The 25,801-nt window shown below is 43.9% G+C and overlaps 1 protein-coding gene across 7 annotated transcripts in view; it reads right to left on the reverse strand.

Moving 5' to 3' along the window:
• Window positions 1–215: 215 nt before the first annotated feature.
• Window positions 216–25,801, reverse strand: part of CROCC2 (ciliary rootlet coiled-coil, rootletin family member 2) — an 89,259-nt gene continuing 63,673 nt past the window's right edge. For 6 of the 7 annotated variants that reach the window (XM_081861481.1, XM_081861478.1, XM_081861475.1 and 3 more), the window contains 9 exons: window positions 25,149–25,500; window positions 23,579–23,763; window positions 20,692–20,812; window positions 19,105–19,268; window positions 17,006–17,446; window positions 14,369–14,518; window positions 3,466–3,597; window positions 2,793–2,972; window positions 216–1,636 (listed from right to left, as the gene is read on the reverse strand). In XM_081861481.1, coding sequence (XP_081717607.1) covers window positions 1,553–1,636; window positions 2,793–2,972; window positions 3,466–3,597; window positions 14,369–14,518; window positions 17,006–17,446; window positions 19,105–19,268; window positions 20,692–20,812; window positions 23,579–23,763; window positions 25,149–25,500 — 1,809 coding nt within the window. In that variant the 3' untranslated portion in view covers window positions 216–1,552. The remainder of the gene's footprint in view (window positions 1,637–2,792; window positions 2,973–3,465; window positions 3,598–14,368; window positions 14,519–17,005; window positions 17,447–19,104; window positions 19,269–20,691; window positions 20,813–23,578; window positions 23,764–25,148; window positions 25,501–25,801) is intronic. The other variant, XM_081861476.1, reaches the window with a different exon arrangement.

Consider the following 25,801-nt stretch of genomic DNA (forward strand, 5'->3'; position numbering starts at 1 on the left):
TTGACAGTGGAATGGATTCCCTTGGGAGGTTGTAGACTCTCCTTCCTTCCCTGGAGTTTTTTAAGCAGAGGTTGGATGGCCACCTGTCTGTCTCGTATACTTTAGTTGAGATTCCTGCCTTGGGTTTGGACTAGATGACTTGGGGTCCTTTCCAACTCTATGATAAGAAGGAGGACAATTATTTTATACAGCTTTCAGAAGAGCAGCCATGGGGAACTGTAGTGGATGGGGTTAATCTTATGGCCCCTGAAAGAGTAACAGATTAATTGTAGCCTATGTTTTTGTGAATTACCATCCACTGGAGTTGGCATGAAAGCTTATGCTGCAGTAAATCTGTTACTCTTAAAAGGTGCCACAAAACTCTTTTGTTGTTGTTCAAAACGGTAAGTTTCAGGGCTACATGACAAATATTAAATAAGCCAGTACAGAATGTGCAGTATTTATATATTAGCACAGTGGAAATTGCTCTCCTCGGTTTCTTTAGGAAGTGGTTCTTTATTTTTAATAATTCGCAGTACCACATTTGGAAAAACAAACATTCATGAGGAAAAAATGTGGAACAATGCTAACAGGTGACACTCGCAGCAGCTCCAAGATGGTTCCCTGTCATCACCAAGGAAACCAAAGTTTGATTCCTAAAGGGATTTCCTTGGAGCCTGTCAGCCGGCAGAGTGGGTGGAATGTTGAATGTTAACACTCTGACATGTCTTGGGGCCAGCAAGTCATAAGATGGCTTGGCTTTGAGCTAATCTCAGCCACCTGCCACCATGAAAATGGCTTGATGTTCATAGACACAGCAAAGGATTTGATCAATCCCTGGGTGTGGTTCACACTCTGCTTCAAAACTTCTCTTTATAGCACAGTGTGATCTGGATGGCAGCAGAAATACCTGCCTCCTTCATTTGCAGGAGGGCATGTGATAGATGGATCTGTGACATCATTGGCAGACAGCCGCCACCACCATGGATACCACTGACTAAACAGGTATGGCTACAGTACGAGGCACCAGGAAGGACTTGACAGCAACTTTCAAACCCTGAGGGAGAATAAAATAACCTGGTCAGTGATGGAAATGCAGAGGTATTTCAATAATAAATGCTCCTATCTGGGCTGTGGAATTTTCCAATTTGTACAGCCTGAATATAAAACCTTACGGAGATCACGCAGGGATACTCTACCCAGAAAACCAAACAACAGAGAATGCCCTCGTCAAATGTCCTAAATTAATTAGTTAAGCATCAGTGCCCTGGGTTTCAAGCATCTTAGAGAGAACAGCTGCCCCCACAGCAGGGTTTCCTCTTGGCTGCAGGCTGCCTAGTCATTTGCTGTCTTGACTGTGCCTTCCAAGTCTTCAGGGTATTTGCTCCTTGGGTGGGGGAGACATTACTTCCTAGCACTGTTAGTCCAGGAGCTCTGGTTTCTTAGACCATGAATCAGATGAGCACCCTTATGCAGGAGATTGATAAATCCAATCGTTGAGCTGCGAGGATTCTGCTGAAGGCTGGTTCTGTGTTTGGTTGTCTGGGATCAGGGCACAATGTTCATTTCTGAATCATTTTGCAGTGTGAAGTTTCTGGCTCATATAGGCTTGTCGTCTTCTCGCTTCTTGATCCAGCTGCTCTTTCAGAGCATTCACCTGGGGAAACACGTCGACAAATAGGGCTACATTCATATAAACCACTATTCTGTTCTGTTCCACTATTTAAACCACTATTCTTCTCTCTGGCTCACACTGTCTGGGCACCCTGGCAAACTGCTTATGGTGTCCAGAGCATATGGTGCTGCCTAGAGAGATAGCAGAAGCCTGTCCACTTGCTGGCCTTCTCTTTCTGGGTGCTAGGATGCTAGCATAAAGCTAGTATAAACATGTAGTTTTGACCTCAAGAGAGGAAAGTTCATACTCATATTATTTTTCTTAGGGCTGCAGCATGACTGAGAAAAATATCCACAATTATTATTACCAAGGATTATTAAATTGAAGCAGGAGAAGAGTCTGGTGCTCTTATTGTCCTCATGATGAGAAGGCCTTGTGTTGAATAGTAGATTAAATCGGATCTCTCCCCACCTACCCTACTTCTCTTGCAGTCCTACTTAACCTCCCTCCTCTAGCTGTTATGCTGTCAAATCTGAAGGGCTATACACACTGTATGGCAGCATTTGGTATCATTTACGCAGCCCATCAATCCCAACCTCTCTGGCACTTGCATGATGCAGGTAGCTGAACACACATTTGCCAAGTTGATTCTTTCATAATTTAGAAAAGCAGTGTGTGAAATGGTTTCATAATGGTACCCCTTATCTGGTTTAGGGGTTAAGCAACCAGCCAGCTTCTCTTTCTCCAGGGCAGAGAAAGCAATACACCACTGCATCATATCCCAGATTCACAAGCAGTATAAGCTGTTGGTACAAGAAAACCATGGAGCTGTTTAGTCCTCATAGGTTAGCTTGTGCTCTATGGATTTTTGCTGTTCAACACTAGAAATTACCTCTTGGACTCTAGTGCATTCTGCGCTAGAGAGCCAGGAAGCATTTGGGAGGAGGAATCCATAAACAGTGGTGCATTCTTCTCTTTTCTCACTGTCCTCGCCCTTTTGACTTAAAAAATGCCCATACTCCCAGTTCTTCCCTCTACTTCCAACCATCACCCCAGTTCTCGCCTCAAAACTCCAAATACCATTACAAAATTTTGCAAAACCCTTTTGATTTGCACAATAAATTCTGGTCACAGAAGCTGGGCATCACTGGGGAATTTGGACATGAACAGAAATATCCAGTCTAGTTCTCCACTCTACCTGCTCCTCCAAGCTCTTCACTTTCTGCCGGTGAGTTCTCTCTCGTGACTCCAGCTTACGTTCAGACTGGAGCTGTGCACTGTGAAGCCTCTCTGTTTCCAACTCCATGTCTAGCTGATGACGGGATGTTAGAGCCATCAGTTGTTGAGCATGTGTTCGTTCCAGCTCTGCAATCTTGGCCTAGAATGAGCACATAAATTGGGTCCAGCTCATGAGGTTGTGATCCTGATACCTGCTGAATACTTTTGCTTTAGTCAAATGATCCCCTGGAGCTCTTAGGTATGTTTCCTCTCATTGCAAGACTAGGAAGCCCATACAAGGAGACCAACATAATCGGCCCTTTGAGGATCAGTCCAGTACAGAGGTAGATGCTGGAACATGCACTCAGGCCTATGGTCCCCAGTGCATTTTAAGCTCAGGTGGAAAACTGCTGTTAGGGTGAAGGGGCACAATTAAGAACCTGCTCAGCTGCCCTCCTCTCCCCATCCCTTTAGTCTCCACAATATGTGTAACCTTTCACTAGGTAGCACCCACAGCACCCACTCTCTTTCATGTTTCCATATCACCCTGCTCAGCCTCAGCATGTGCCTTCTACCGCCTCACGTCCCTTCAGACCAGATCCTTTCATGTCCTCCTGCCTTTCCCCTTCCAGGTTCAGTAAGTCCTTGCTGACCTGCAGGTGTTCGTTTTGCCTCAGGGTATCCTCCAATTCCTGTTGCAGGCTGTTCAGGGACCGGTCCAGTTGTTCCCTCATGTGACTCAGCCTAAATGTGTCATCTTCCTTCCTGAATTTCTCATGTTCTGCCTGCAGAGGAGACACCACAATCCCTTATCCAGTACCTGGCACAGCTCAGATACTGCCATTACATGCTTTTTTTCTCCACACACCTGGGGAAAATCTGGGGGAAATCCTGACAAGTTTGAAGGTGCTAAAGTTTGTGAAGAAGAGGGCAACCACTGGGCTGAAACCATTAAACTTCCTTGAAGAGACGGGGATGTAATTAAGTGCCACAATACTTATTCAGTTTGGCACTTGCAAAAAACAGCACAGATAGCTCCAGGTCAGACACAACTGCAGAAACATGTTTTGTTTTCTCTTTCTTTCTAAAATTAGTCCCCAATACACAACACCTTGAATTTGTCCTGTGAGCTTAAAAGTCGCACTTGACGCTGCAAATTTGGTGTTAATGTGGAGAATGCTGGGCAGTCATCTCCAGATAAAACTAATTATAGTCAAGGAAGAATGACTTCCCAGGAAAATGCCAAAAGAACAGCCAGAAATGAGAAAGAATGAGGATGAGGGAGAACTTAATGATGGCGAAGATGCCTTCACCAACTTCATTAGGAACGGATACGGGGGGGGGGGGGGCTGTGAAATGGTTATTCTGGACTGTAGGGTTAAAAAAGGGAGAAAGAGAATAAGGCCGGCCTTATATATTTTGCTGCCCGAGGCAAGGACAAGATGGCCATCCTGCTCTATGTACAGAAGCCAAGTGGGCTGACAGTTGAATCTTAGTTACAGATATGTAACTATGGAAGGCACCACATTGAGCCGCATGAAATGGAAGTTGAATCTTACTTCAGTATCAGTGATGGATCAGGGCAGAGTATTGTCCTCCATCACGTCACTTCTCCCAGTATCTGCTGCCTGAGGTGCCCACATCACTGTGAATAATGGCCAGGCCAGGAAGAGTCATTGTCAGAAAGATTAATGGAAGGCACATTCAGTCTGTAGTCCTGTGAAAACCTTCCTGCCACACTGAATGCAAGAATACTTTCCTCTTGCATGAGTAAACATGCACAGGGTCAGCCTATCTGTGGGTGTGAATGGGATGGATAACTGGATACAGGTATGATTGAAGAGATGATCTACTGAAGTGAACAGGCAAGATACCAAAATGATTAATAATTCAAGTTTGGTGAAGGAAAGCAGCACAAAAAAGAAACGTCCTATGCAAAGATAGAGATGCTGGTGGTACATGGATAAAAAAAGGATACATTAGCCTTCTACAAACCCACTGCCCCTGCCTGGATGTTTGAGACTACAGCTCCAACAATGCCTGACCATACTGGCTGGGGCTGAAGGGAACAGTGGTCTATTCATCCTATTAACCCCATGGAAGTGGTCCATATAAATCCCAAGGTTATTATATACAAAAGAAATGTAGGATGGGGGAGAAATCTGATTCAGTTCACACTTAAAGCTGTATTTATCAGATTCACACCTTTTAAAACTCTACGGGAACCAAAACATAACCATCCTTCAAAATTTGCACTTATCCAAATTTTGTGAGGCAGGTATCCCCCCACCCCCAAAAAAGATTGTGAAAATGTACATACAGTGGAACCTTAGTTTTTGAGCATCTCGGAAGCCGAACAATTTGGAACCCGAACACTGAATACCCAGAAGTACCGTAATTGCTTCCGTAATTGCCTTGGAAGTCGAATGGTCTTCTGGAATGGATTACGTTCGAAAACAGAGGTTCCACTGCATTAGGAGAAACTGCTTCCAAAAATCAGCACAACAGTCAAAACTGCATATGAAAAAGTGCTTCTTAAAAGACAACCTCACTAAAATTTTCATGTGGATTTTACAAAGAAAATTCATGATTCATTGCAGAAATGTGGAAAACAAAATTTAAGACTTGAAAAATGAGAAACTGAGGGAACCAGACTTGATGAATCCTTCCATCCCTTATCAGGGGACCTGTTTTCCTCTATGAAATGTTGGGAGGCTACAGCATTTTATGAAAGAAAGCAGAAACATGTGAACATAGGGTTTAAGCCCACATCCTTGTACTTCTTCAAGGATGATGACAGAACTGTCTAGCCTGAAACATTACAATTGATGGGTCAGGCAAAGTATCCATATAGTCCAACATTCTGCCTCCAACAGAATACCGCAAAACTCACAGAGTCCAATAGAGAGTCTTCCATTCTTTGTGGGCTTCCTGTAAATGCAATCGTGTGGTTGCATTTACAGCTGCCATGGTCCATAGACACTGCTGGACCCATCCTGCAGGAATTTGCCTAATTGTTTTAAAAACCACCTAAGCTAGACACTTTGCTGAAGGCTTAAGAAGCTCATAGATTTTAACTGTGGGTGCTATCCAAAGTTTGACACAAATGGAGGAAGGTAACACCAAATGTCAGTTATACTTCTTTGCCAGCTTCTATGATCTTTCTTCTTCTTCTTCTTCTTCTTCTTCTTCTTCTTTGGCGATCACTCGTAGCTGAGTAAGATTGTCTTCCATAAACAGGGTTTTAACAATGAGTCTGTAAGTGACTGTGGAGGCCAATTCTGGATCCACACGTCCTTCCACAGTGGGGACATTGGTTTCCGGGTGGGAGTTGATCACGGTGTGGATTTGCCAAGCGTGCCTTCCTCTTAGCACGTTTCTCCCTTGCGTCCTGAGTTCGAGTGTCTTTACATGCTAGCTGGCCTTAAGTAAACCTCCACCGGATCTGAAGGTGTCACCTCTTCCTTTTAAAAAAATATGGGTTAAGGAAAAGCATGGCAAATCCAGCCTGTCCCACCTACCCTCCTACTCCACCACATTTCTTTAGCTGTCTAGCCATCTTGGATAGAATTGAGATCCAGATCCAAAAAGAGCAAACTATAATGCCGGAAGAAGCAAGGCTCTCCTATGGGGAGGGGAAAGAGAGGGGCAGAATTGAATCGAGGGTGGGGAGAGTTAGTGGCATTGTGCTGTGTAGAGGGAGAAAGCTTCCCAATAGCTGTTGGAGTGATGGGATATTCTGTTCCTTTAAAACGCCATGGAAAACTTACCAGAAGAAAACATAAAATGGGGGGGGGGGGGAGGTTGGAGAAAGAGAGAGAGAGAGAGAGAGAGAGAGAGAAGCAAAATCCAGAATAAATAAACGGCCACATCCGGATTTCCCCTCTGGAGACATCAATAAAGAGTTTTATGAGCTTGATATGAATTACCCTCCCTGGCCATTTACAGCTGATCTTCTGGAACTCATTAACTAGCTTCTCCCCTTCCTCCAACCCAAGGAAAGGGGTTGTGCATGGGGGAATTCAGGGGCACAGCACACAAGGCTATTTTATGCTTGCAGAGATAAATGCTTGTAATGCTGTTTTGCCCTAACAGAAAAACATCATATTCATCACCTCTTCATTTCTACAGCTAGAAAAATCCATTAAAGATGAACAATAAATAACTTCTAGAAAATGCCAAGCCTGGCCTTTCCTAACACTTGGGCCTGGCAAGTGTTAACCCTTCCTAGGGAAGATGACATCTGCTGGAGATGGCACATCCCCATTAGCTGAGGCATTGCAGTACAATTTTAATACAGACCATACGCATATCCAGGGGTTATATAATAAGCGACAGATATCTGGAATGGTCAACAATGTAGTATAGTATCTCACAGCTAGCGGATCAAAATATTAACTTGAATAAGCAATACAGTGGAACCACGGGTTGCAGACGTAAACCGTGACGGAGGCACGCCTGCAACCCGCGGCGTTTGCATCCTGAAGTGCCACATCTGCACAGGTGCCATCGCTATTTGGCACTTCTGTGCATGTGCAAAGCAAGATTTAATGCTTCTGCACATGCACAAGTAGCAAAACCAGGAAGTAACCTGTTCCAGTACTTCCGGATTTCCTGCGGTCCGCAACCAAAAAACATGTAACCTGAAGCGTCCGTAACATGGGGCATGACTGTACCTTGGATATCTTTTTTCTTTTTATCCTTACACTATTTTAAGAATAGCAATAAGGGATACCCATTGTATTTTATTATGGGCATATAAATTACTAGAAAATTGGGTTTCCAAAAAAGAAAAGGAAAAAGAAAGAAAAGATAGGAAGGCAGTTCAGGATGAGGAATTGGGCAAATAAACAGGCACAGTTGCAAACATGAAACTTTATACCACACAGAAGGCACTTCTGGTGCTGAAAGATAAAAACTTGCCCAAAGGCACACAACATAGTTGCAGCTGACAGATTTTAAATCCAAGCACACAGGATCACAGCTCAACCTTCTATTCTTTTGGACCACACTGGCTCCAACATTAAATAACAACAAGCCAAAGCTGTGCCCAGGACATCCCACAGGAGGAATTAGATGCTGTGCTATGGCAGGGATGTCCGGTCGATTCTGTGATCCTGATGGATCCCCCCCCAAAAAAGCTCAACAACTTTGGGTCTGACTTCCAAAAAAAAGCTCATCAACTTTGGTCAATCCAATGGGTAGATCACTGCCAGTGTTTTTATAGTGGGAGTAGATTGCAGTCTCTTGGGAGCTGAACATGCCTGTGCTATGGCAATTGTTCCATCAGAACAAGCACTTCACGGGAACAATCTTCCCTCTCCTTACCCTCTGTGCTGTTCTGGAGGTTCTTGTTATTTATATCTGGCCTATGAGTCACCGACGGATGGTAGCACCTGGTGCTCAGCACTTATGAATGGATAACGTAATGCAAGACTAACAGAGATGTGGACAACTTCGTGTTACAGCAAAGTGGAAGGGTGTATTTCAGAGATAAGCTTTAAACAAAGAAAAACCTCATTGGTGGTATCCATTATTTGAAAATGTGGAAACCACTGGGTATTTTGGAGACTGAGCAAAACAAGTTGCCTCTCTCCCCTCGTGTGATAAAGATATATAATTAAAGAACCAACCATCTGTCATCCTTACATTTCCCTTTGTGCTGCGTAATCTCCACTGGAAATCACCCCAAGCTCTTGTTTGCCCCAGGAGGTGAATAACAGTTTGGGGGAGAGCAATTTTCATCTTGACTACAGTGCAGGGAGGGTTAAACACCCATAGTCCCAATTCTCCCTATCCTTATAGCTGCTATTTAAATAGCAATCATCCAGGCACATTAAATGTCTTCACGCATGGAGTATACTGTCTATTTTAATCCTTAGGGCTATGAAGATGCCCAGTTTCAGGGGTGAATTATCCACTGAGTAAGTTGGTCTGCAAATCAGAGGCTGATTAATAGAGTAGAGCTGCTGAAAAGAAACCAGATTTAGGTACCAAGGCAAAGTTTGTAGCCTAAAGTCTAATTTCATATTCAGGAGATGAGAAAGGATGTTTTTGAGGCCCCCTCCAGCAATCTCTGGTTTGGATACTCACAAGCTTGGCCATGGCATGGTATTCCATGCCCAAACTCTCCTCTAATCTTTCAAATGCAGTATAGACAACTGTGACACAGTACAACTCAGTATCAAAAGTGTAGCTAAAATGGAAGGATTTCTGGCACTATCGTGTTAGGCTAAGCTTTAATGACATGGCCTCTTAAAACAGGCAAATGCACCTCAAAGTGGGGAGTTGCCTAGGAGGCTGCCCTGAATATTTCTTGCTGTTCCCACTCACTTCAGATTACATCTGGAGGCAGCAATCTATACATTCCAGTTGTATCAAGCTGGTTGGGAACTGTAGCAAGCCCACTCCCTGCTAAAAATGCAGCAGAGAGTGCAAGTTTGTTGACAAAGTAGGGAGAAGGGACAAGGATTGACTAAAGATGTGGAAACTTTTACATATAGATTTTTTTTGGGGGGGTGGGGGGTTAGAAGGGACAAAGGTTGACTCAAAGAGGCTTACATGAACTTTAGGAGAAAGATCTGCCACATGGTTTGGATTTTGTTTCTCCATCACTACAGCTAATTAGGCTGATCCAAGAGTGCCCCTGCTGATACCAAACACATGTGTGACAAATTATTTCTGTGAACTTGAACCAGCTCCTTGGAGCTGAGTGTTGTTGGTTGCTTCTCTGAAGAGGAGAGGAAAGCAGGTAGCCTGAGGATGTGCATGCATAAATGTGCGCTTGTGAGAGCTGAGATTTTACTTTAATGAAGAGTTCTGAATGAATTGTTTGGACTGCATTCAAAGAATCTGAGAGCAGCAATTTTGTGTGTACTGGGAAGTCATTGGACAGGGGCCGCGAAACAAAAATTATACCCAACAAACACTCTCTCCCCACTTGCAGAAAGTGACTGAAGTTCCGTGCCTGAAGGGACAGAAAGGGACTGAGCAAGGTTCTCTTTTCATCTCTACATTTTTCAAAACAGCCACGTGAAAGGTCCATACCCTATAGTGTAAACCACTGAATAGCAGATGTATTTACACATATAGCCTAAAGGCAAATTAATGGAAGTTTATTACTGATATCTATCCTTTGAAACCTAAAGATGCAGAGTGCCATGAGCTACAAACATGCATTCTTGTGAAGGGATATAACTAGGTCAGAATAAGCATTGTATTTTTTAAATTTCTCATGTTTCTTCACTATTATTCTATACTAAAGTTAATATGAAATGCGTATGAATTAGGAAAAGCATACATAATGCTATTTGTTTACATTACACTATTACATTACACTACACTACATTACACAAGAGTAGACAAATGCAGGTGTCAATCCTGCTCACAGCCACTCTTATTAACACTTGGTACTGAAGTTTCATCCACTCAGCCATGTAAGAAAAATGTAAAATATAGTAAATAAAAGCCAGACTCAAGGATAAAAAACAAGGGATAAGAAAAACAGGCAATCTCTCTCTCTCTCAAATAAGGGCATCATCATGACAATTTGTAGCTATCTCCAAAAGCATTTCCCCATTTATCCTTCTATCACCAAGTGCAAAAGGAGACACCGTATACCGTACATTGCAGAAAGGCCAGTCTCTGGCAACAAATACCATATCTTTCCCTTGCTGGTTTCAGAGTGTAATCCCAATAAAATAGGAAGCTTAAGTAGAAAGGACAAAATAAGACTGAATGTGGAACATCGTCTAGTCCAGCAGCTACTCTTAAGAAAAGTCTAATATCTGTCAATAATCATGGCCAAGAGCACAGATAGCTCTAAGGCAGGCAAAGGGAACATTCACCCCACAGGTAAGATTAGGCTCACCAGGCTGTTTCCCCCCAGTCTTGTCCATACCTGAGATCACACCTTTGTATTATATAGCAGAATTGACAAATAATGACCACTTTCAACCCTGCTACTAAACTTATGAACCTCAGATTTTTTAAAAAAGAAAATGACAACATGAGGCCCTCACTAGGACCTCAATTGGAGTAAAAGGCATGGTTTCCTATCATATTTAATACCACTAAGTCAATACAGTTAAATGCTTGCCTTACTAGTAGTAGAGTGTTTTCTGCTCACCCACATAGGCCAGAGCCAATTTGTGAGTTAAAAATCTTCACATAGTACAAATTTAGCTTTAGGAAACTGAAATTCAAGATGCATCAACAATCATTCATACAAAGCAGAGTATCCATCTGCTTACCCTGAAACAAAGGTACTTGAAAATTTTGCTGATAAATACTATTCAACGTTTGAATGTTAACATCTAGGTAAACTGAAATGGAAGTAACTAAGCGTCCAATAGCCTCCCTTTCAAATGTGTTTTAACTAAGGGAATAATATGTGAATAATATCACTGTAGTGAAGGAGGATTTGACTCTAGGGACTACGCTTTTGCCAGCACAGAATATCAAATTTTTTGGGGGGGGGGGAGTAATAAAAGCCAAATAATAATATAATTCGTTACTCTAGCCCACAAGGTTCCAGGAGAGAAAATTTAAATGTCAGTCCAAAGCAATTATTTTATCAAGGACCCCTTAAGCATTTTCAAATACACTTCTGTCACTAGATAGAAAAGGTTGAACAAGAATCGGGGAATTGTTAGAACATTTTAAAAAGGTTGTTCAACCTTCTTTGTGTGCCTCCCATCTTCTGATGATTAGAGGTTGCTAGTTAACTGCATAAAATTATATTTTTTTGCAGGGAGAAGGTTTTTGTCAGAATCTATCATTTTTGCGAAGATTTTGACCAAGCTGGCTGAGGTTCTATTGAGGGAGATACCAATACATCATCCATGAAACACTTCCTGGAGTTACCAAGGAAGGAAATTGTTCTCCTATTTTTAGAAATCTGTATCTTAACAAATCCAATTCTGTCACGATTGCTCTAGAATAGGAAGGGAATTATAATAAGTAATTAGATCTGCATCAAAAGTGTCTCCAATAGACTCCTTCAGCTCAAAATCTCTTAACTAAAGTTTCATCCTAGCTAAACAAGTCCTGGGTTCAGGCCCCATGGGAGGTGCATAATGCTCTTAGAATCTGCTTCAGCCTTAACCTATTGCTAGGGCTCAGATGATGTCAGAGGCTGGAGTGAGGAGGAATGGTGAGGACCTTCTCCTGAACCTTTCTCAGAACAGGACAGTATAGATTTAGAACAATGGTTTGCAGAAGGGCACAGTTCAGAGGCTGCAGAGGGCAGGGAGAAGAAGCACCAGGGGAGAGGCAGCTGACAGACTCAGTGTCCTTGGAAAGCATTCCTGACCTCCCAGGACTAGGTGTGCATTGCGGGTAGTAGAACAGAGAGCTCAGAGGCAGAAAGCTCAGATTAGCCGAAGCAGGGGTGACATAGAATAGGGATGATGTAGGTGGGTGGGACTTTACTTGGAACAGCACCATTATTTAGGGAAGGCTGCATTCATTTGTCAATCTCTGTGAATTATTGAATCAATTGTTTGGTAATTTTTTTTTATCATTTCTGTTTCTTGGCTGCCACAGAAGAAGGCAGAAGAAGACAGTTCATAATATTCCTGAATGCTCAGGTGGGTATAATTCCCTTCTTCAACAAAACTGTGCACTTGAAAGATGAGATGGAACAAGAGGTTCTGCAAAGGTGAGTAACAATCTTTTAGCCTGAGATCAGCAGTGAGAAACCTTCAGTACACTGGGCAAATTAGGTTCCAATTTGGCCTGTAAGGCCATTTTCCCCAAACCAAAGCCACCTGTCTCACAACTGTTGTCAGATGCAACATCAGGTGTGAAGCAGTTGGAAATGCAGCTGCCAAGAAACAATTGTGAGCCTTAATGTCAGTGCTGATCTGCTGACAATAAGCCTGTAGAAGTCCCAGTGGGCTTCCTGGAGGAACCAAACAGTGGACCAGCATTTACAGAAAACTGGCATGGATTAGCTGTGCTATAGAATTCCTAAATTTGCATGGGGTTGGAAATGGGGCCAGGAAGTTTGGAAAACTCAGCAGTGGCCAGAGGATTGGAGAAGATCAGTCTACATCCCAGTCCCAAAGAAGGGCAGTACCAAAGAATGCTCCAACTACCGCACAATTGCACTCATTTCACATGCTAGCAAAGGTTATGCTTAAAATTCTACAAGGCAGGCTCAAGCAGTATGTGGACCAAGGACTCCCAGAAGTGCAAGCTGGATTTAGAAGAGGCAGAGGAACCAGAGACCAAATTGCACACATATGCTGCATTATGGAGAAAGCTAGAGAGTTCCAGAAAGACATCTACTTCTGCTTCATTGACTATGCAAAAGCCTTTGACTGTGTCGACCACAGCAAACTATGGCAAGTTCTTAAAGAAATGGGAGTGCCTGATCACCTCATCTGTCTCCTGAGAAATCTCTATGTGGGACTAGAAGCTACAGTTAGAACTGGATATGGAACAACTGATTGGTTCAAAATTGGGAAAGGAGTACGACAAGGCTGTATATTGTCTCCCTGTTTATTTAACTTATATGCAGAATTCATCATGCGAAAGGCTGGGCTGGATGAATCCAAAGCTGGAATTAAGATTGCCGGAAGAAATATCAACAACCTCAGATATGCAGATGACACAACCTTGATGGCAGAAAGTGAGGAGGAATTAAAGAACCTTTAATTGAGGGTGAAAGAGGAGAGCGCAAAATATGGTCTGAAGCTCAACATCAAAAAAACGAAGATCATGGCCACTGGTCCCATCACCTCCTGACAAATAGAAGGGGAAGAAATGGAGGCAGTGAGAGATTTTACTTCCTTGGGCTCCATGATCACTGCAGATGGTGACAGCAGCCACAAAATTAAAAGACGCCTGCTTCTTGGGAGAAAAGCAATGACAAACCTAGACAGCATCTTAAAAAGCAGAGACATCACCTTGCCAACAAAGGTCCGTATAGTAAAAGCTATGGTTTTCCCAGTAGTGATGTACGGAAGTGAGAACTGGACCATAAAGAAGGCTGATGGCTGAAGAATTGATGCTTTTGAATTATGGTGCTGGAGGAGACTCTTGAGAGTCCCATGGACTGCAAGAAGAACAAACCTATCCATTCTTAAGGAAATCAGGCCTGAGTGCTCACTGGAAGGACAGATCCTGAAGCTGAGGCTCCAATACTTTGGCCACCTCATGAGAAGAGAAGACTCCCTGGAAAAGACTCTAAGGTTGGGAAAGATGGAGGGCACAAGGAGAAGGGGACGACAGAGGACGAGATGGTTGGATGGTGTTCTTGAAGCTACCAGCATGAGTTTGACCAAACTGCGGGAGGCAGTGGAAGACAGAAGTGCCTGGCGTTCTCTGGTCCATGGGGTAACGAAGAGTCGGACACAACTAAACGACTAAACAACAACAACAAAAAGAAAAGGAAGCTTTGTCACTCATCACCAGTGAAAGCATGGGCACTCTCCAATAGATGCTTGTGAGATGTGGCCTGCTGCAATCCATATAATCACAAGTGTGAGACAGCTGCATCCACAAGACCACTGTCTCTTGCTTCGTCCTTCTCTCCTCATCATTACTCACTTCTTGGAAATGTTCCAACTGCCCTTCCAGGTTTCTGCATCGCAGCTCCATCTCACCCAGCTGATCTTGCAGCAAATGTACTGTATCCGTCAAGCTATGGTTCTGCCTCTTGCTCTCTGACAATGCATGCCGCATCGAGTCCAAGCGATCCTGAAACAGGGGGAAAAGAAATCCAGAATGGGCCTACTAAAGATTGGAAACTCCTTATAGACTTTTCATGCGAAAAAGAAAATGAACTTATGATATCTGGGTTTGAGGACTGAAGAAAATAGTGGTTTATAGAAATAGGAATTGTTGGATGTTATCTTGGAGTGGTTGTTTTAAACAATTTTCTATATGTAGCTGGCAGACGAAGAAATGGAAGCTCTCTTTTTTCTTTTAGCTTCCTTTACTCTTTTCTTTTCATTTCCTTTGTGTTTTTATTTAGATTATTGTTTTATCTTTCATTAAAAAGGTATTGGATATTTGATATTAATCTTTGAATATTTTCTTTCAAACTTTAATATAATCTACTGGGGGGGGGGGGAAAGAAACAGAATGGGCCAAAACCACTTGGTTGAATTGATATGTACTGTTTGTGGTGAGATTTATTGGTCAAATACCTTTTTTTTTTGTGATTCGTACATACACAGCCAAATTATCATGCTGCTTCTAGTCTCTTGTCAGTTCAAGCCAGCAGAAAGGAACTAGTTGCCGTGCTGGAAAGTGTTTTACTCTCTGTATGGACATCCCTCCAGAAAAGAATAAGGAACGCAAGACGCTGCCTTATATCAAGTCAGACCATTGGACCATCTAACTCAGTGCTGCCTGTACAAAATGGCAGCTGCTCTCCATTCTTTCAGGCAGGGCTTTCTCGCAGTCTCACACAGAAGTTCCAGGGACATTATGCATGAGAAGCATGCCATCTACCACTGAGCTATGGCCCATCCAGATTATTTACATCTAGGTGATTGCTAAGTGTTGGTTTAATCATGGAGGTATGGCAAAAAGGACCTGTGTTTTGGAATTTTGTTTTGAGTTGTTAGAAAGGCACAGACATGATACAACCCAGCGTAAGGAATCTTTCCAACATACGTTAAGATTTCGTGCTGTCTGATCAGAATGTTGAGTATTTGCATTGCATTGAAGGGAATTAGTAAGCAAGTACAGTGGTACCTCGGGTTGCATATGCTTCAGGTTACATACGCTTCAGGTTACAGACTCTGCTAACCCAGAAATAATACCTCGGGTTAAGAACTTTGCTTTAGGATGAGAACAGAAATTGCGCGGCGGGGCAGCAGCAGGAGGCCCCATTAGCTAAAGTGGTGCTTCAGGTTAAGAAGAGTTTTAGGTTAAGAACAGACCTCCAGAACGAATTAAGTACATAACCAGAGGTACCACTATAGATATAGACACTTAGGCCAGCCTTTTCACTTCATTGGCTCCAATAATTTTAACCTCAGCCTCTGTCTCAGATACTCCTGGAGACAGCCTATGGCTATTCCCAACTTCCACAGGGCTTTTGAACCAGACAAAAACTCAACTCTTTCAGTTAGTTTGCAATTTCATATGTTCCTTGGGAGAAATGGGTGGAGAGAGTATTTTGTACAAAACAATAGGGCCTGTAGAAACTACAGCGGATCCAAGCCAAAGCATGAACTTTCCTGGAGTCACCCAACACTAGAGTCAGGGGAGAAATTTGACTCTGTTCACAGTAAAGGTGAATTTACCAAATGCACACTTTCCAGAACAATATGCAAACTGAAACACAGCCATCATTCAAAATTTGCACTTCTCTGAATTTTGCAGTGAAGTTCTCCAGCCAAGCAATGTGTTGGGTAAAGTGTGCATAAAAAAGCATATACAGTGGTACCTCAGGTTAGGAACTGAATTCGTTCTAGAGGTCCATTCTTAAGTTGAAATTGTTCTTAACCTGAGGTACCACTTTAGCTAATGGGGTCTCCTGCTGAGGCCGCCGCACAATTTCTGTTCTCATCCTGAGGTAAAGTTCTTAACTCAAGGTACTATTTCTGGCTTAGTGGAGTCTGTAACCTGAAGCATCTGTAACCTGAAGCGTTTGTAACCTGAGGTACCACTGTATTAGTAAAAATACCATACAAAAAGGCATCATATCAGGGAAACGTGCTTGCAAAAATGTGTATATTTGTCAAAACTGCATGCAAAAATGTATTTATTAGGAGCACTAAAATGCTGATGAATTGTCATAAGGGTTGTTTTATTAAATAAAACAAAAATTCCTTCAGAAATTTGGAGTACTGAAGGCTAGAAAAAAGAAATTGAGCGAACCAAAAATTGACAGATTCATCTATTCCTACCCAACACACACTATGTTACCCTAAGATATTGTACTTGTGCACACATGCACAACATAAAAGTTAGGCCCTTCATTTTTGCTTACATATATTATTCTGAATGTGCCACCCCTCCCTTGCAATTTGCGGTGTCTTAAGGAAATAGGGATATGTCATTTGGGGAGTAGGTGGCCACTGGGTGTAGCAGGTGCTCAGCATTGGGGTGGGACTGGTCTACACAACACGTTTTACAGGAGGGCACATACTATTTGGCTCAGGAGAGATGCTATCTCTTCGCACACAAACAGGCAGTGGCTGAACATTTGAAGCAGCTGATTCCTACTACCTGGAGTAGCCGACGGTCTTGCTCTGCAGCAGTCAGGGCCCTTTGCAGTTGGGAGACGTTCTCCTGGAGGGAGGAGGAGCCAGCGGTAGCATCAGACAGAGCTTGAGACAGGCTTTGCACGCGGTCCTTTAGGTGGCTTTCCGTGCCCTCAGTCCTGGCCAGAGAATGGGTCAAGTGGTCTAGCTCCTGCTGCAGCTGGGTGGTTTTGCTCTCTTTGTCTCCCAGCTGGCAGCGGAGCGCCTGGGACTGGTCCTGTAGGGATTGGATCTCTGCATCCTTCTCAGTGAGGCTGAGCTGGGCCCGTTGCAGTTCTCCTTCAGCAGCCCTGCGGCTCAGATCCAACTTGGTGGCCCTACTCTCTGCCGCCTCCAGGACTTCCTTCAGCTTCCACTTCTCTGTCTCTAGCTTGGCTTCCTTGGTTTTCAACTTGTTGACTTTCTCCTAGAATAATAATAAAAACCCCCAGCATGAACACCACTGGTCACTTTTGTTTTGGCCTATACTTGCAGAGGAGGAGGAGAAAGTCCTTTATGAAAAAGACTGGATGCTATTGCAGCCTTGCTGTGCAGGTGCAAGAACCAGCGCTAGGCCTGATATGGAGCAAAAGCAACTGTATGTGTGAATGTGCACCCCTTTATAAAGCAATGAGAAATGAGTGCAGGTCTGATTCAATATATTCTGCTGCCTGGTGCAAAGGCTAATATGGCACCCTCCCCCAATCCATGAACATCCATCAACCTGAGGGCCACATATTTTGGGAGCTGCAGGGCAGGCTAGCTTAGGGTGCTCAAGGGCTGTGTAGGTGGACCTCCACCCCCACCCTCGATATGTGCTGCCTGAGACAGATGCTTCACCCTACCTAATGGTGTGCCCTGAGTGAGTCAGCCTACTGATAAAATATCTGAGCTTCAAAGAGAGGTGTAAAATGAAAGAAGGGGAGAGGGAAAGAAGGGGACTTCAGGCTGCACATTAGTGATGTGTGCTGCCATTACTGGTTGGGAGTGTTGAAAGGGTGAGCAACACTCCCAAGCTCGTTTATTTACCAGCCCAGGACCCAGGACTAAGCTGCAGTATTCAGCATGGTCCCAACACTCACCTCGTGCACCATTAGCCTCTAGCCACCATCTGGATAGAAGTGCCACCCCTCAGCATATTGCCAAGATCACAATGTGAATTACAGACCCCGTTTACATGGAAACTTACCACATCACACAGCCTTATGGTAGCATTACAGAGAGAAATGGAAAGAATCAATATTTTTTATGGAGACAGGTGATAATGTACACAGGATGAAACTCCACCCAAACAGTCCATGTTAGCCCAAGCAGTCAACACAGCCAGACCCTTGCTTGAGGGTGCCAGTTGGAATAAAAAGTGCTCTTTAAACAGCTGGGTAAAGTCCCTTCAGAAGAAGAAAAAGCAGCAATTCTTCCGCTGGGGTTTCTCTAGCACTAATTTGCTCACACCTCTATTTTAAGAACCAGAGTAGGTAATTTGTGTGTGCATGAAAGCAAGTTATACCCTTATACCCCCCTACTCACTGCTTAACTCTTTACAAACCCTCTATAGCTCTTGATTTTTTAAAAAGGTATTTGTATTTATGGATCTTTGAGATATCTGTATTTAAAATATTTTTTGGACTGCTTTTTAATAAGCTTCACAAACCAGTTTGCTCATTCATGCAGTTAAAGTGCCTTGTAGCTTAACTCCATGCATATCTACTAAAAAGGAAGTCCCAGCATCTACATTTTAGGATTAGCATCTTTGGTGGCAATAATATTAACTTCTCTTTCCCCACCCTGTAGGGCATTTTGCCATCAATTACTGTTAGGACTGCTTTGAGCGTATCCGTCTACACACACAAGATATTTTAAAGTGTACACCTAAAACTGCAAAGTGTGGATGAGAAGAAAGCGTTCGGAAATGTGTATCATACAGGTACGCTCATACAGGTACGCAAGGGCTGCCTGCAGCAGTGTACACTCCATGGCAAACCTAAGTTTATGGACACACAACATATGAAATGGCCTTTAGGAGGGAGCAGCCCCATGACATGTCACTGAATGCCTTTCCCCTCCAGGGAGAGGGGTTCTGCCCACCTGCAGTTCCCTGTTCTTTTCCTGACAAATGTGCAAGTTGCGCTCCAGGGCTGCCACCTGATCTGCAAGGGCCTGCTGCGCTCTTTCCGCTTTCCTAGCCGTCTCCTCTTGCAGCATCAGTGCTGCCTGTGCGCTGCTTAGGCGCCCGTCTGCTCCCCGCTTGCCTGCAAGTGAAAACAAAAGGTTGCTTTTTAAAGGAAAGGATGGCTGCAAAATGGGGTGTGTACTTAAAAACCACCATTCATCCATGCACTCTTGCATTGCTTTGCCTGCCTGGCTAAGCTGAACCTGTGCTTTAGGGAGGACACTGAATGTTCTTCCAGATAAAAGCCACACTTACAAATGGCCATCCCTCCAGAAGGGAAGAAGCTGTCAACTGCCCTAAACCTAAAGAAGGATCTATTTGTACAAAGGGGGTATGTCAGGAGGTGGGGAACAAACCAACAGGGAAAGACAGCCTGCTGGCATCTTTCTTGTTTTCTCCCAACTCCTCTGATATCCAATTATATGAAGGAAATCAGATTAGTATTTTACATGGCTAAAGTTGTATGGTTGATTAAGGTTTCATCCCGGGAATTGGCTTAGGAGCACCTGCCTGTCTGAGAGCACAGGCCCACATGGCATTTGCTCTTTAGAACAAATTTTTACAAATGTTCAATTGATTGTTGTTCAAAGTATACATGATATGCAAATCCATCTAAGAAAGTCCCCCCACTTTTTACAAAAATGAAAGACAGCTTTGGGAGGTTGCCATTCTGAGCAAAGAAACAGCAAGGGAGATGAATGCTTTATCCTTTTCCCCGGCCTTACCAAGCTGTTTTCTGCCCTCCAGTGTTCCAGATGCATTTGTGGAACCTTCCCAAGTGAGCTGCTTGGGGTAACGATTCTGAAAAGACCAATGCTCTGTAGCAAAAAGGTTAAGGAAGCCTCAAGACTAGGGTGGTCCAACATGCATGTGGTCCTTGAGGCCTTTTTTGGTAGCCCTTGGCCATGTTTGATGACTTCCCAGGTAACAGATGCACTGCGCTTTGGCAAGGAGCTGGGAAGGCTCTGACAGGGTCCTAGATTCCTCCCACCTCCTTCCCAAAGCTTAGTTGGTGCTTTCCCAGCTTTGGGAAGGAGATGAAAGGGCTCTAGGAACCTGCTGGAGCCTCATCCCTCCTTCCCAAACCCCAGCACCTTGCTTACCCGGCTTTGGGAAGGCAGTGTGAGGGCTGAAGTGTGTGTGTCAAGTTTTGCACACACCCCACACGACAAGGCGGTCAGTGGCCTGCAGGTTCCATGGTGACGTATTCCTGGTAGGAAAGCTTGGGCCATCCTGCTCTAGACTGCACTTTTCATTTTTTTTTTTAATGTTAAAGCTTCATTACACATGCCTACATAGGGACATAGGAAGCTGCCTTCTATTGAGACAGATCATCTGATGTGACTGGCAGAAGCTCTCCAGAGGAGCTGTGAGCTCTGCCACAGCAAGCCAGCTGTGCTAAAAGAGTCGCATCAGCATGATAAAGAAAGGAGGCATCCACAGAGAGGTATAGAAAATTATACGCAGAAAGGGATAAAGAATGGGCAGAAAGGAGAACATGCCTTCCTCACAGTCTGCTAGGAGCTTCTGGAGTTGCAGGATGCGACTTTTTGTCCGGTCACGATCAGATTCCATTTCATTCAGCTGACGGCTCATATTCATAACCTGAATCCTCAGGTCATCCTGGAAACAAGATATATAGACATTCTCTTGATATCCTTAGCTTCTCACCAGAGAAGACCAAGAAGTAAACCTGGGATATGAAACTGCATTTTGTTATTTTAATGCATCCATTTTGCTATTTCTGTCCCATCATTTGGCTTCTCTGCAGTTTCTTTATCTTCCTTTACAACTCCTTTGACCTTGTCATCCAAGGGTCTGCCTCCCCAGCTACTAATATAGTTTTTTAAAAAACCACCTTCTTGTTGGAATACTAAGGCCCCAAGCAGTTGGCAGCCTGCCATTTCACACAGTTGCTGTGGCATGCTTTCGGTTGTTGGTAACATATTTTTTTGACAATTAAGATTTCTAGTGTCAAAGAACAATTATCCTCTCGCCTTTTAAATCAGTAGATGATAGGTTCCTGCAGAATAAATGAATATAGCATGCAGAGTGCAGTCATCAGCAATATGTATCTGAGGTGGGGAGTGCTATAGCAGCAATCTCTTAGTCTGAGAACAGGGGCATAAGAAGCATGTCCTGTTTTTCATCTATGAAATGTTGGAAAGCATGCTATTATTTTACCAATTAAGCATTACATTGAGTAGTCTTCCCTGAGACCGGGGCCTGAGGCAATAATAATTTGAAAACAACAGGCCTCACCAAAGTATTTCCAGGGCACACTACTTTCCTTTATGAACATCTATGTAGACTTACTCAGGGATAAGTCACACTGAACACTGAATAAACACAAACAGTTAAGGTTGTATTCTGCATGACCCATTGAACTCAATGGGATTTAATTTTGAGCAAAGGAGAATAGGCCAGGGCTACAAAGCTGCTAACTGAAATATGTTATTGATTGTAGACATTCTTTTTGGTTACTGCATGTTAACACTGAACTCTAGGATCCTGGTGTGACAAGACAACAAAGAAAGGAATGCCTTAGATTTTATGCAGCCCAAAAGAATTAAAAAATTTCTCCGTTTCTCCATTTGTCAGAAAGGCCACTGGATGATCTGATGCTATGATTATTGTGACAGACCATGTTTTTTTAATTATTCTGGTACAGTATAAATATTTATGCATTTTTATAAGAGGCATGCTTTTGAGCAATAAATAGCACATGACAGAGAAAAGGCTGAACTGCCCTTGAATGTTGCTAAACATATGTCTTCGAAGTCAACTTGGGGTCAAGCTGAGCTAGGTTGGCTCCTGCTAAAGAGAACTGGGATAGCCTAATGGATTGGAAGGCAGGGCAAATGAAGTGGGTCCTTGCACAACCTAAGCAAACTAGTGGTCCTGAGCCTGAGCCCTTCCGGGAGTGGAATCTCCTCTTCCTTTCTCTGGCCTGGGCTCAGAAAAGCATGGAACAACATGCTTTCAAAAGGTCTAAAGTTCTGTGCTAAAAAATAATTACATTACATGGCTGTAATAAATCACACATTTTTTACACATATTTACTTGATTTGCATGCTTTTGCTCTAGTTACAAAAAGTTTTCTGCAAAAATACGGATATTTTTTAATGCCTTGTTTTTGGCAGGGGGTGGTCTGAGTGTCAGGACTGGGCATGGGGAAGAAAGGCTGAGACTTTTACAGCAAAATACTGGGAGGAAAGGAAAAGGCAAGTAGGCAGAGGCTCAAGCCACAGGGAGAGGCTTGGAGCAGTGTGGTCTCACATTAATCATTTCAGTTATATTTATTGGTCATGCTTGTTTAATGTTTTCTAAACCACTTTGTAATCTTTACATTGCTAATATGTACCCATTATACATTAGGAGAACTGAGGCTGAGATGGTGATTTGTCCAAAGCTAGTCAGTGAGTTCACAGCTGCAATGAAGGCCTCTCCATCGGGATTCAAAACACTCCCCAAGCCACACTCTCACTGGCCCTGCCTGTCTGGAAAATGTTCTGGCATTTTGTCTAATAGAAAAAAAAAGGTAAAGGACCCCTGGTCATCTAAGTCCAGTCAAAGGCGACTATGGGGTTGTGTCACTCATCATCTTAGGCCGACGGAGGCAGTGTTTTTCAACAGACAGCTTTCCGGGCCATGTGGCCAGCATGACTAAACTACTTCTGGTGCATGGAGGAAACACTATTTACCTTCCCGCCACAGTGGTACCTATTTATCTACTTGCACTGATGTCCTTTCAAAACTGCTAGGTTGGCAGGAGCTGGGACAGAGCAACAGGAGCTTCATGAACCGTCAACCTTCTGATCAGCAAGCCCAAGAGGCTCAGTGGTTTAGACCACAGCACCACCCGCATCCTTTTTTGTCTAAAAGTGCCTCTTGCTTGTCTGGATAAAGGATAGAGATGTGTGTGTGTATGTGTGTGCATAGAAACTAGCCTACTGTACTAAGGTAAAATTTACACCCATTTTCCTACTCACTTTTGCCTCTAGCCCTGCCCACCATTGGCATGTGGCCCCAAGAAGGTTGCCTAGAGAAGAATGTGGCCCTCAGACTGCAGAAGGCTCCGCTACCTATAGAATAGTGAGTCCTTAACATGGGTCTAATTATGCGCAGCCCCACAAACAGTACGCATGTCTTTCAGTAATGTGAGGTAATGTGTCATATATTGCATAGCTGACACTATGATTGTGTGCGCACAAATTCTTACAGATGGAGGGATTATAGAAGTCAAGAGCTGGTGGGCATAAGGTCACAACTGGTCTCAACCTCATTACCCTAACCTCATGCTTTCCAGAGCTTCATGGGATACATACATACATACATACATACATACATACGAGAAAAACAGTAAATGAAAGAGATGACATTACTCACCCTCTCTCTCTGAGTGTCCCGCAGCTCCTGAAGGAAGTCCCTCAAAGCATCTCGAACTACATCTGGGTCAATTTCACTTGTGACTTGGTCACCTCTGAGAGGAGAACGTTGGTGAAATGGGGAACGTGAGCGGCTCCTCTCAGGAGACCCAGTGCAGGAGGCAGGGGTCTGCCGGCCACTGCTTCCTGTGGAAACATAAATTCTTAACGTCTCAGAAGTCAAAGAGGGAGACTCTGATCAGGATTTCAAGACGGGTAAAGGGAAATTCTGCACAACTCAGCAAAACGTTTTAAAGGGGTCTTTAAATATAGGAAGCACCTTAAACAAAGCTTATGTTCTCTAGATACTTAGCCCAGCATTGTCTACTCTGACTATCAACAACTCCCCAGGGTCTCAGGTAAAGATCTTTCCCATCGTCTGATACCTAATCCTTTTTAATTGGATGTGCCAATGACTGAACTATGTCAGGTGCTCTTCCACTGAACTATGACCTCTTCCCAGGACTGAGAGACCTGTTAGATACACAACCATCAGATACATAATGTGATGATGAAAAATGTACTTCGGGCAGTAGCAGTCAGGGCATGAGTCAACCACTGCCAGAGGCAGGACTTGGCTTTCAATAGCAGCCTTACAAACGGAAAACGGAATCCTGAGCACAGCAGTGAACACATGCAGCTTGCTTATACAGAGGGAGACCAATGGACCACCTAGCTCAGTCTTCCTCAGCCCTGTTATTTGGTATCTTTTGAACTGGAGAAGCCAGAAATTGAATCTGGAAAGCAAGTGCTTCTACACACAAATCACTTGCTTTACCACTGAGCTATGACAGCGCTCCCTGGTTGCTCACCAAGACCACTGCTTAAGTGGTGGCAAACAACCTTAATTTAAGAAAAGAAGCACATTTCCTACTCCTCATAGCTGTACCAGGTGCATTGGTATAAATCAGGGGTGGGCAACCTGCAGCCCTCAATCTATTCCAGTGGGTGGTACGCAGGGGGTAGCATAAATATACAGTGGTACCTCAGGTTACAGATGCTTCAGGTTACAGACTCCACTAACCCAGAAATAATACCTCGGATTAAGAACTTTGCTTCAGGATGAGAACAGAAATTGTGCGGCGGGGGCAGGAGGCCCTATTAGCTAAAGTGGTACCTCAGGTTAAGAACAGTCTCAAGTTAAGAACGGACCTCCAGAATCAATTAAGTTCTTAAACTGAGGTACCACTGTATATGGAGAGAGAGAGAGAGAGAGAGAGGAAGGAAGGAAGGAAGGAAGGAGTTGGCAGAGACTAAAGGAAAAAGGGTGGTGGAAAGCAGAGAAAGAAAAAGAAAAAGAGAAATGTTTGGTGGCCCTATCAACTTTTGACCACAATGATGTGTGGCCTCCAACAGATTCCCTCAAGGGAATGTGGCATTCAACAGAAGGTTGTCCAACCCCAATAGAGTAATTTCCTTAGCTATGAGCACAAATATTACCACAATTAGAGGTTGATGTCCACTGCAGTTATTGCTTAGCTGAAATTTAATGCACAGCATATGAAGGATATCCTGGTTAGGAGCCTTCTGACCTTTGACTGGAGAGCAGGATCTTTGTGGCGATGGACTCCGGCTGCCAAGCCCCAGCGTGCGGCGCAGAGCCGAATGCAGTGCCACGAGCTTCAGCTCCACCTCCCTCTTGGCTGCCTCCGCTTTGGCTAGTTCTATTCCCAAGCCTTGGGAACGCCCCTCACAGGTGCTGAGGCGCATCTGGAGGCTCTCGCCTGCCCTGCTGGCTTCCTGCAGCTTCATCTCCAGGTGATGAAGATCGTCCTTCAGCTTCTTCTCCTTTGCACGGCTCTCGGCAAGGCTCTGTGCAAGGTCTTGCTCCTGAAGCCGGCTTTCTGCCTCCATGGCAGACAGCTTCTTCCGCAAGCTCAGCACCTGAAAGAACAAGGTTGGCAGGCCATGGCAATGTACGGGCACTACCACCGTCCACACCACCACCTTCTCAGGACACAGGGAAGCCAAGCACAGCTGTAAATGTAGATTGCACTCATGGTTCTTCACCTACGTTTATGAAAGTGATTTATATCCAGCCAGCTACCACTATCCTGCTGCACACTCAGAGCTAAAGTAGATGAGGCTGCAGGAAACCCGGTCCACATAGATACCCTGTCTTCTCCCCTCTGTATGCATCCCTCCATGCAACTTATCTCCACTACCACCTCTTGGAGGACAAAAC

The sequence above is a fragment of the Podarcis erhardii genome (genome assembly GCF_964252035.2).
Source record: "Podarcis erhardii genome assembly, chromosome: 5".
Classification (NCBI taxonomy): domain Eukaryota; kingdom Metazoa; phylum Chordata; class Lepidosauria; order Squamata; family Lacertidae; genus Podarcis; species Podarcis erhardii.